Source organism: Choristoneura fumiferana, chromosome 24 (genome assembly GCF_025370935.1).
Source record: "Choristoneura fumiferana chromosome 24, NRCan_CFum_1, whole genome shotgun sequence".
NCBI classification, from domain to species: domain Eukaryota; kingdom Metazoa; phylum Arthropoda; class Insecta; order Lepidoptera; family Tortricidae; genus Choristoneura; species Choristoneura fumiferana.
Window position 1 is genome coordinate 11,663,164 of NC_133495.1, and position 12,197 is coordinate 11,675,360.

The window sequence follows — 12,197 nt, forward strand, 5'->3', positions numbered from 1 at the left end:
AGTGGAGAGCGCTTTTTGCGAAAGATCAAGTGTCGTATACTGCCACGGTTTTTTATTCCAATTCTAGATAAGCGAGGTAGAAGCATATAGATGGATATACAAACACGAGCAATACTGTGAATTACTGTGTGCGTATGTTTTGGTTTCTTTAAGTAGATTTTAAAGCTTCAATTCTTTTACTACTGAAGTTAAATTCAGTTCATCCGAACGATGATTTCCAGTAAAAACCAAACTTACACTTGGGATGCTTAAAAAACCCACAGGATAACCTGATTATTAGGCACGATTTCGATCGCCTACGCCTACGGAGATAGTTACTAGGATAGGTATTAGGATACCTATCTTCTAACATTAACTGTCGCATAAACATGTAATCCCCTCTATTACGGCGCGCTAAATCCAACCATACGTAACAATCGAATAGGCAATTAAGTAAAGTAGGACCATTAGTATGCCGCATCTCGCGTACATCCATCTCGAGACATATCGCCGTCTCGGGATGTGCCCAGCGTGGGAGGGAGACGGAAGGTGAAATATCGAGCAAGCAGCGATTAGGTGATACAGCCGGAGTCCACTGAACTCTCAAAGTGTTTTTGCTAATGTCGTTATTTATCAAATAATTGTGCTCGTTGCGCGGGAAAGCGTTGGATGTATCATATCTAGGAAAAAAGGGAAGTTATCACAAATGATGTTAGTTGTGACTTGTAAGATATGAAAGGAACACGTAAGACTTATAGAGAAAAATGTATGACAAGGTTAGAAAAAGTCTACGAGGATACGGCCTCTTAACATTCAAAATAAAAAGTGCCAACCGACAGGTCGAAAGCCCGCGAATAGATGAGAGTGGAAGACGGTGCAGTGCAGCCCCACGTCGGGCGCCAATTAACGAGACGACACAAAGAGTGCAGCACAGCGGCACTCGCAATCGGCGCGCATTGTCTTGGCTGCACCGACATCGGCTCGAGCGGGATGCGCCGAGCACAGTCGAGCTTTATTTTCTGAGCTCTTTGAGTAATTAAAATGATAGCGAGAGCATTTTTCATAATTTGATTTTTGCAGACCTTAAAGCAACATATGACAGCAAGCATTGCACACCAAACACTCCACTCAACAATGGTCATTGTTAATGTTTAAGAAAGCTGTACAATACACGTCTTTTTGCTGAGTAAGACTTATAACAACATGGACACCCTAATCATAATGTTTAATTTCAAAAGCTTAACTCAAATAGGCTGTGATCCAGACGGAATCAAGAGCCCTCAGCTTGAGAGACAGTGGGTCAATCCGTTTTCAAAGAAAGCGCGAGTCAAAAGGGAATAAATGGGTGTCAGAGTGCGAGCAAACGACGCCGTCCCTCGCTCCAGCAGACAATGTATCAATTGTGCTCTCGCGCGCTCCCTTTGTCCGCTCCGGCGCCGCAAAATGGCTTTCCAATAATCCGAGTTGCGTGGCGACGCAGCAAATTGCTTCTTGGCCGGCGCGGGGACAGGTGAGCGGCAGAGGCGGGCAGAGGATAAACGTGAGTAACGCGTTTGTTTCACGTAATATATCTGTGTGTTGAGTGGGAGCTGAAGAAACGTAGGGTTGCTTGGGTGTGGTGCGGTCCAAGATAGTTTTGGATTAGTTTAGATATTAATTGCTAGCTAATAGCCATTTAAATAGAACGATAAGAAACTTCATTCAACAAGTGTGACAAATCAAACTAACACGCACTGCACAGCCGTGTAAAGGCGCCGACTCAACATGTGCTGCGACTGTTATATTTATTACCGATCGACATCGACAAATAATTTTCTAAGACAGTGTATGGACAAACATCCACCAGATTTGGAACAGCCTTAAAATTTTATTTGGGCATTTAATGCAAAGCAATTGAGCAAGACGAACCTTGCAATTACACCTGGAGCAACTAACAGGTGCAGTATAATTGGGATGTCAACTGCAGAAACTGCTGAACCTTCCAGTCCGTAGCAGCCGCGTGGGGGGGGGGGGGGGACAAAGCGAGCACAACAAACTGTGACACGAATCAATTCCGACAGCGGACATGGGCACTGACGTCACTCGCTTCCGGGCCGGCGCGGCGCTCGCCACAGGATGTAAGCGGTAAATGTGAGGTATTAAATCAGAAAGAAAAGTATCTTGCCTACGATTCAAAGCAGTTTTCAGTTAGAGCAGCAGAATAATGAAAATGGAATGTTGCCACATCTTTTGCTATAGATTCTCACGTCACACACCATAACTGGACCCCGTTATCGGAGGTGCAATTTGGTAGCTTGGCAGTCTTAGGGATGGGTAATACTAAATATTTTAAAATACAAACTCGATAATTTTTCTTTACCATAATGACAGTCTGAAACATTATTTAAACGTGCTTATTACAAAATTAATGTATTAACATTTTTGATTTTTTTTATATAAAAATAACTTTAATTAAACCCAATATATCTTAGCTCTATTCATTTTTACAAATAAATATCTCTCGTAATATATGACAATTTTTTTTACGAGACATTAATAATAAATTTAGTAATAAAACCTACTAGTATTTTTTTTTATTTAATACATAGTCATTTTGTAAGTCCTGTCATGATTAGTCCTGTTTAAATACGTTTAATTAAAGTCTTAGAATATCATTATGGTAAAGAAAAATATCGACATTTAGTATTTTTAAAACATAACTAGGAACCACCGCAAGAAAACTCACTTTCACGTAAAAAAACAGCATCGAAATCGGCCCATCCGTTTGAGAGCTACGACGCCACCAACAGATAGACATCCCTCTTTTTTTGTTTCTAGTTTACAAATATTAGGTGCAGCGCTAAACCGCCTCTGTTTAAAGGCGTACAACTCCGCTCAGATCTCGCACCTCGCGTCGCGCGGCCCATCACAATCGATCCCGCGCCAATATGTAGCGAAATGCCAATACGCTGCGATCTCCCGGCTTCCTCTCATCAAACTAGCGCGCCGCGACAAAACATCGCAACTACACAACTCACAACAACGCAATCTCGACCCTCGCGCAACACAATACAGTTAAATTCGCGAAATGTATGTAACAGAGAATCACTTTAGCACTTTGCATATTTGATTTTGGAGGATAAATATTAAATTTTATTCGCAAAATGCAATGTTTGGAGCGACGCGGACGTATCTGTATCCGATATGAGTGTTTGGCAAACTGGCGACATATTGTGTTAAGCTGAGTAAATTAGCTTTACAGATTTTAAAATAGTGTATCGGGGAGTATTGTTACTAAAACAAAAAGGGACTACGTATTCTGAGTTATACAACGATAAGTAGCTATTGCTTGCGACTTGTCTGGCGAAGGCTTAGTGCGGACTGGGAACATTAGACACACCATTAAATTTCTCGGCAGATGTATGCAGCAGGTTTCCTCACGATCTTTCCGTTCAACCGCAAAGTTCATAGTAAATTGGAAATCTAATTTCGCATTTTATTTTTTTGTATAATTTGCTTTGACATGGTTTAGTTAGATTTAATTTTATTTGATTGGTATAATTTGTAATGATTTGATGTAATTAATTAGTGTGATTCAATTTGAATAAAATAATGTATTTTGCACATTTCGCAGGTGGTAGGACCTTGTGCAAGGTCCGCCCGGATTGCTACCGCCATCTTGCTCGCTAATCCTGCCGTGAAGCAGCAGTGCTTGCACTGTTGTGTTTCGGCGTGGAGAGTAACACAGCCGGTGGAATTACTGGCACTTGAGGTATCCCATATTAGGCTCTAGGTTGTCAACGCATCTACAATCCCCCTGGTGTTGCAGGTGTCTATGGGCGGTGGTGATCTCTTACCATCAGGAGACCCACTTGCTCGTTTGCCATTCAGTCGAATAAAAATAAAAACATAAATTCAATCTTTTCTATTCGATGTTATTTTTTTTTTCTTAAAATACTTAATGTATTTTTTCTTATAATACTTAATGTGTATCGAATATGTGTAAATATATCTTTCTCTCTCTCAAATTTCAAAAAACTGGAGAGGTGCGAGTCCGGACTCCAGCCCACGACCATAAGCTCGAGGCTATACTACAGCGACTATACTACGGTTGCTTGTGTGAAAGTATCATAATTGGCGCATGCAAAAATATCTGTCACGTCCGACCGGCCCTAGAAATAGTCGCATCAGATATTGAAGCACGCTTTTTAGCGCCAGATGGTGGTATGTACAGTCAGCGTCATATAGTGCGTAGCAGTTAAGATCACCAAATACTTGGAAACATCCAAATAGTCATTAACATTGACCCAATCAAAGCGATCAAATTGCTCAGGACAATCCATCGTGTACAAATAAATCGGAGCACGCAACATCACCACTGGTAGCGTAGCAGCCATAATGTCCAAAAGTATGGGACACACTAGAAAACTGAGCTTTATTTAAAAGGTTTAAGGTTTAATCTCGAGTTGAGTGCGAAATAACATTAGGTAACACGTAATAAGATTCGACTTTTCGTTTTTGACAATCACCGAAAAGAGTACCAACTTGTCAGTGATCGTTCCGTCTCTTTCATTTGAAGCCTGACGCCTTTTTTTCACATTTTTATTTACATTGTCAGAATTTAGGATTAACGGATTTCCTTTTAAATATGGCTTGAATTGGCCAGTATAATTACAATATAAAAGAGTTTTTATTTAATTAAAAAGGTAATGACATGTGCATTTTGCACCAAGAGACTGAAAATAGAACATCGTTCACGTTGTATTAAAGATGACTAGCTAACTAGATCATTGGACCTTATACGGTATGTAATAAAGTCAATTTTTCTGTGGTGTCCCATACTTTTGGATACTTTGGCTGCTACGGTACTAATGTCGGCTTGAATGTTATAAAGTATTTGACGACGGGCGTGCTCCGGTATATTTGTACACGATGGATGTCTCGAACAATTTGACCGCTTTGACTGAGTCACTGGTAATGACTATTTTGTATGTTTCCAAATATTTGGTGATCTTGACTGCTACGTACTATATGACGCTGACTGTACCAGCAATCAATAGACAGCGTGCCGTGCAGGGCGCTTACTGCTTACGGCTTCGCGGCGGTGACGGACACCAGACACCAGACACCAGACACCAGACACCGTGCTGCAGTGCACTTACGCCCGTATCGAGTTACACCCGAGGGGCGGCGGAACAAACCGCGGAGAGGCGACACACTGTTTATATTGAGGGGTTTAGAGACGGCCAAGTGAATTGAGGTTAAACACGTAGATTTACGAGTATGCTGTCAAGTATGGACTAATGTTAAAAATATTATGGAAATATTCTTTAATATCTAGCCTAAATGCCCTTGATCAGAGTGAAAAACTTTAAATGTGCGAAAATAGACTCGTGCCATTTTCGCAGTGATCGATATAAATAATGCAATGTCTAGTCTATTAATTGTTTTGTTCAAATTCATGAAGATATGAATCAGACGAATAATAATTTCTAACTTACTTACTACAAAATCAAAGATATGCCTATAACAATAACACGTCGGAAGTTTATTTCCAACTCTCCTTACATACCTCAGCATAACTTGGCCAGTAAAAAACCTTCAAAGCCTCGTAGAGTTCATACTCGTAGGCATGAACCAGTCAAGTCCCGTCTAGTCTGGGCGAGCAGCGAGCACTTAACTCATCCTACAGGTGGTTCCCGCCCCCGCCCCCGCCCCGCGCGCGCCGCTCAAAGCTCAAAGCTCAACTCGACGACGACGCGCGACGCCGAGCTAAGGCTACGGACACGGACGCACTATGCGGCTAACCGCGCGGTTTTACCGCTGTCCCTCTTCAAAGTATCGCTCGAGAAAGAGACGGTGCGCTAAAACCCCTAATCCCAATTATAATTGTGTTGTTAGTATATTTTTGTGTATAATTTAAATTTTACAGCGCATTAAGATTTGAACTGTAATGCTGTAATTTTTTATTGATAAATAAATACGCGTAGTGCGTACGTAGGCTAATCACTCCAGACGGGAGTGGGCCGCGTCTCCGATTACCGGCTATTTTTAATATAATATAATCGATAAGGAACTGTGTTTTGTTAGACTCGTGTCGTTGAGAGGTGAAAATTCGGATTCAATAGGTAAACATAATAATAGATTGTACAACAAGATCATAAAAAAAACATTTTACCCGAGTCAAGGGGAAAATGGGTTTCATGCTCGAGTTTTACACTGCTTTTCACCTCCATGACGAAAAAATGAAATAACAACAGGTGAAACAATTTTTCGCTTACTATGTACCTTTTATTGATCATGCATTACTACATAATTATAAATTTTTAGTTCTATTGATTTATTTTTATCGATTTGATTGATTTTTAGCTTTATATAAATTAAAAATTATTAAAAAATATGTAGAAACTTCTGTTTGTGGCTGTTTCGCCTTGGTCTTAGACGAAGATTTTACATTATGCACTAGAACATGAAAAGTATTGGATTGTATTGTATTGTAAAACTCTTTATTGTACATAAAAACATTATGAAAACAACAGAACACAGGATAATAAGATGTACAAAGGCGAACTTATCCCGTAAAGGGAACTCCTCCAGTTAACCTTAAAAGTCATTTTATGTCGCCAACTAGATCCAGCATAAATTTATACCAACTTTACGAGCATCAGAAGTGAAAATTATATTTTTATTTCCGTGAACTATTTTTTTTAATTATTATTATCTGCCGTCAGTCGCAAGACTATAATCAGGTCTTTTGCTGGAGAAGGTGGCGTTTGTTGACTATCAACCAGCTACTCTCGTGGACTAAAAAATCACGCTTGATCTGTTTATTGTCATCATCATCCCAGCCTATATACGTCCCACTGCTGGGCACAGGCCTCTTTCAGAACAAGAGGGCTTGGGTCATAGTTTCTCACGCGGGCCCAGTGCGGATGGAACTTCGCAAGCAACTATTGAATCGCTTCGCAAGGTTATGGCAGGTTTCCTCACGATGTTGTTCCTTCCACCGCAAGCTCGTGGCAAATTCAATGTAATTCCGCACTGAATTTCGAAAAACTCAAGAGGTGCGAAACGGGTTCGAACCCACACTCTCTGCTTGAGAGGCGATAGGTTCAAACCCTAGGCCACCACGGCCCCTGTTATTGTAGCGGTCGGTAATGCAGTAAGACGAATGAGGTAGAGTCGGTGATTGTGTAAAAAGGTGATGTGGGAGGTGGTCAATAAGACGATAGCTGTAGTTGTGCGTAAAGAGAACCTCTTTATTAAATCAAACTTAGGTTATATACACTACGATTGTCGCTGATACAAGCAATATGCGTTTATGCAGCAGTAAACTATTGTGTTACTGCTAAACACTGAAAGTGGCCAATTGCCATAGTACAATTGAGGTGCGCTGTATTGTGGTGGTGTGGTACGTACCTTGGGTGTCCGGGGGCTGCTTGGGGGGCGGCGCGGGCTGCTTGGGGCTGCCGCGCTTGCCCGCGCCGCGCACCACCAGCGACTGCGGGATCTGACGACAAACACGCACTGTTATAATGTCACAATAAACCCTGCGGACACCTACTGAGGCAGCGCTCTACATAAACGGAGTCAAAGCAGACGCGGAGGAGCATCGTCATCATCGTCCACTGTTGGACATGGTCTGCCTCATGACGCGGACGTGGATGAGTGCAGCGTTAAAATCTAAACCGGTTTTTTGGTATGGCGGCTGTTGCAGCATGTTAGTAGCACGCACCAGCCTGTCGGAGCGGTCGCCGGAGGGCAGGCGCGCGATGGTGACGTCAGCGCTGTCCTCGGGCGGCGGCGGCTGCTGCAGCCAGTTGTACTCGCGCTTGTCGACGGGCACGCCGCGCCGCTCGTAGTCCTGCGCCTGCGTCCTGGCAACACAACACAACACAACACACGCTATACTATAAATATAACAACACAACACCAACACTATCGAGTAACGCAGCGTACGCGCTCTCCGCTGCACTAGCCACCGCCCATCGATGACTTATGCGGGGTTCTCACGAGGCGATTTTACTTGGTCAACAAATAATTGATCAAGAATTGCGTTCTCACGGTCGCACCGAACGGCAGTTGCTTCAAAATGCCGTCAAACAATGTCGTGCGAACATGTACACTAATACTGCCACCACAGATAAAATCGTCTTTAACTTGAACGGATCGTTCTCACGTACATGACGTCACCAAAATGAACCGATTCGCACACCAAAAGTTGAGAGGGAATCAACTTTTTGTTGTTCAACAAAAGTTGACCAAATTTTATTGAAAACATGTTCTTATTAGCGATTGTCATTCAATTCGTGAACCGATTTAAATTGATCAACTAAAATCGCCTCGTGAGAACCCCGCTTTATGGTACCACGGGCGGTGAGTGCGATGCATGAAAAATTAATCAAGCAACCATACACTATGGCATAGTCGATAGAGAATAGAGATCCATCCATTATAAAATTGCGAATTGTGAGATCACGAACGCAAATGAATTCTTACTACCTGTAATATCTTGTTATGTTAACTAATTTATACTAAGCCAATTAATAATTCTGATAAATAAATTACCTATCTTATTGTTTTTATTGCAAAAATGTAAGTATACAAATGAGTTCTTACCTTAAACTCTCATAGCAGTCTAAACATACTACGGCGTAATCGCCATTTTCTAATAATAATGAATTTTCAGTCCGCCTTTGCACTAAAAATGGGAATTCCTGTAACAAAAACGCAAAATGACTTCATTGAAAAATAAATAAATAATTGTACGTAAAAATACCGCACTAATAATTAGAAATTCATTAATTTCATGTCTCTAATCCTAGCAGCTGAAACTTTTAAAAGAGGTTTGAAATGCGTCGTATGTATTGTAGTATTTTGTACTACAGACCACCAGCTGTCTCGCTCGCACACGTGTCGTGTGTCAGCGAGGTGGGCTCACCTTAATGGGCAGCGCGCGCACCCGCTTGCGGTACGTCTTGATGCCGCACAGGTGGCAGTGGTAGTCGTGCGTGTTGTAGACGCGCCGCTCCGCGCTGCAGCCGCCCAGCGCCTCGTACCTGCCGGATGCAGGCAAACTATTAGCCTGCGAACACCCCACGCAGCTAGCCGCGCGATTGTAACGTCCCATCTCTTTCTCAAGCGATACTTTAAAGAGGGACAGCACGCTAAAACCGCGCGGCTAACCGCAGTATGCGGTTGTTGCACTGAGACCGCTCCCCGCGCCCCGCGCCGCCCGGCTGCGCACAAGAGGCTCGCGAGCGCACGCGCACTGAATACAATCAGAGTGTCTCGACACTCGTGCGCGAGTTTGTGCGCAACAATTATTGTCGTGCAGCGAGATATGTTACTAGCTCTCCGAAACATTCCACATAGCTTGATCAAGACACGTTTCTCTGCATATGCCCTACTTCATTTCAACCTAATGTATCCGAGAGGAAGTTAAATCATTTCCCCTTAATCGTTATTTCTTAGTAACAAAATTTCCATTCGTCTTTCCAATATGCTTTTTTTGCTGAAGGTTGTTTTAACAACCTCGTTTTTTTTTTAATTTAATCGACACAGATACAGTGTCAGGTCGGCGGAGCTCCGCTGGCTTTTCGGACCGATGCAAACTAAACATAATCTAAAGTTACCTTTGTTTCTGTGTCGATTAAAAGATGATTTTGTTTAAATGTGTTATGTGTAATTCCAGAGGCGCGGGCAATGCTCACCTCCGCCACTGGCTGAGCAGCGAGTGGTAGCAGAAGGTGCAGACGAGCGCCGAGCCGTTGTCGCGCAGCTGCTCCGCGTTCGGAAGACTCTGCACCAACACAACACACCATTACTGGTCATCATCTGGTCAGCTCGCCACTCACCAACGGACCACATACTTATATAGATAAATACATACATTCGTATTGTTTATACAAATATCGAACCCGGAACCTTAAGCTTCGTAGTCAGGTTCTCTAACCACTTAGCCATCCGGTCGTCAAACAACATTAATCATCATCATCATGTAACATTAATCTATTCTGAGATCTCAGTCAGTAGTGGTAAAAGTTAATCTAGCGCCGCTATGTAATGCACCTTGCACGGTTTATCTGGCAAGTCTAGACTCAGTTTCAGACTGTCTGTCTGTCTGCGTGTACCTGGTGGAAGTATGGCGCGTTCCCCTGCGGCTGGCCGTACAGGATGCGCGCCAGCGTGAAGTGTGTCTGTCTGTCTGTCCGTGTACCTGGTGTGTCAGCAGGCACGGGAAGTATGGCGCGTTCCCCTGCGCTGCCGTACAGGATGCGCGCCAGCGTGAAGTGTCTGTCTGTCTGTCCGTGTACCTGGTGTGTCAGCAGGCACGGGAAGTATGGCGCGTTCCCCTGCGGCTGGCCGTACAGGATGCGCGCCAGCGTGAAGTGTGTCTGTCTGTCTGTCCGTGTACCTGTGTGTCAGCAGGCACGGGAAGTATGGCGCGTTCCCCTGCGGCTGGCCGTACAGGATGCGCGCCAGCGTGAAGTGTGTCTGTCTGTCTGTCCGTGTACCTGGTGTGTCAGCAGGCACGGGAAGTATGGCGCGTTCCCCTGCGGCTGGCCGTACAGGATGCGCGCCAGCGTGAAGTCCGAATGCAGCCCGCACAGGAAACAGTAGATCGACGTGCACGCTGCAACCACACAGACACAACGTTTGTGACACGCACACAACTTAGATAACTATTTAACTAGGTGGAACATCAACAGATTTTGGCAACGTAACGCCTACTCCAGCTGCACGCCACTGCGCATGCTGCATTCGACCATGTCTCAAGGCGATACCTCCAAAGAGTGGCCGACCGTGCAGGGGAGGGTGGGAGGAACAAAAACGCGCGGCACACCACCTACGTGCTGGATTGAACAGGTGAAAACCGCTGTAGAAAATCGCGCGTCTACTAAGGCAGCTGTTTACTGGAGCAGAGCGAGGCAGCGGAGCGGTGAGCGAGATAACATCCACCAATAGAATTGCATAAAATCTTTGCTTCTCTTCAGTGGACAGGGAGTTGGTAACTAACTTAAAAATCTAGCTAGTTTGTAGCTAGCAGCTACAAATTCATACAAAACCGGGAAGCGAAGAGAAGACGCTAAAGCTGCGCGTCCACTGCATCGGAATCGAGCCGTACGGAGCGGACGGATTTGTTGCGTTGTATAGATTTCTATGGTACTGCGTGCACCGGATCAGCATTTCTGCGCCATATAAGTCTACAAAGTAACAAATCCGTCCGCTACGTACGGTACGTACGCTTCGATTTCGATACAGTGGACGCGCAGCTTAAGCGGGGAAGCGGGGCAGCTCCACGAACGGACAGTCTGTAACTGGTCCGCATCACACCCGCCCCGCTTCTTCCACTTGCATGGATGTCTGACTACGACCGCTTCACTAAGAGCGTGCAGTGTGTGTGTGTGTGTGTGTCTGTGTGTCGGTACTGACCGCTGTTGCTGGCGACGGTGCGGTCGGAGGTGGTGGAGGGCGGCGTGGGGATGACGCGCTCGCCGTTCAGCGACGGGTTGCTCGGCAGCGGCGACGGGATGTTATATCTGAAGACAACACCATGCTATTATACGAGGACATACCTACGAGTACCGTATAAAGCAAACTTTAAACTTTGAACACCGCAGCCGCTTCTCCACTTCTGCTGCTGACGACGACTGTACCGTTTTTAATTTTTATAAAAATTGACACTCAAATCGGGTGTTTTTTACACGTCATTTGCTGAAACGGTAACGTTAGTTTCTAATCCACACTAGGTCCGCATGGCCCCTCGTGCAGCGAGGATGGTCTGCAATCGCACATTATGAAGGGCGTGTGAGTGTGAGTGTGAGTGTGGGCACTGACCGGCGGTGTTCGAGCGGCACGCGCTCGGCGTCCAGCAGCTCCCACTGCTTGGCGAGGTGCCGCACGCAGCGCGAGCACGCCAGCACGCGCCCGCCGCGGCTGCCCGCGCCCGCTCCCGCTCCGCGCCCGCGCCCGCCGCCGCGCCCGCTCCCGCCAGGCACGGGAAGTGCATCGCGTGAGAGTTCATGTAGTCGGCCGTGGTGGAGAGCCACTCCATGGACTGCTGCGGGAACAGCGCCGCGCACACGTAGCACCTGACCAACAAACGGCGCAACATCACATCACGTTACACACTATTATGGTAAGCTCGGGATTGAGGAGATGACACACTTGTTGAAATAGAAACATCCTTGGAAGACAATAGTTTCTTATATTGACAAAACCAACGGAGCTAGTTC

At 44.9% G+C, this 12,197-nt stretch overlaps 1 protein-coding gene across 1 annotated transcript in view; it reads right to left on the minus strand.

Moving 5' to 3' along the window:
- Positions 1–12,197, minus strand: part of LOC141441967 (uncharacterized) — a 67,366-nt gene that overhangs the window by 54,927 nt on the left and 242 nt on the right. The window contains exons 2-10 of the mRNA XM_074106853.1: positions 11,886–12,053; positions 11,395–11,501; positions 10,430–10,594; positions 10,275–10,363; positions 9,672–9,760; positions 8,900–9,017; positions 8,578–8,675; positions 7,694–7,835; positions 7,378–7,468 (exon numbers count right to left, since the gene is read on the minus strand). Of these exons, the coding sequence (XP_073962954.1) occupies positions 7,378–7,468; positions 7,694–7,835; positions 8,578–8,675; positions 8,900–9,017; positions 9,672–9,760; positions 10,275–10,363; positions 10,430–10,594; positions 11,395–11,501; positions 11,886–12,053 (1,067 nt within the window). The remainder of the gene's footprint in view (positions 1–7,377; positions 7,469–7,693; positions 7,836–8,577; positions 8,676–8,899; positions 9,018–9,671; positions 9,761–10,274; positions 10,364–10,429; positions 10,595–11,394; positions 11,502–11,885; positions 12,054–12,197) is intronic.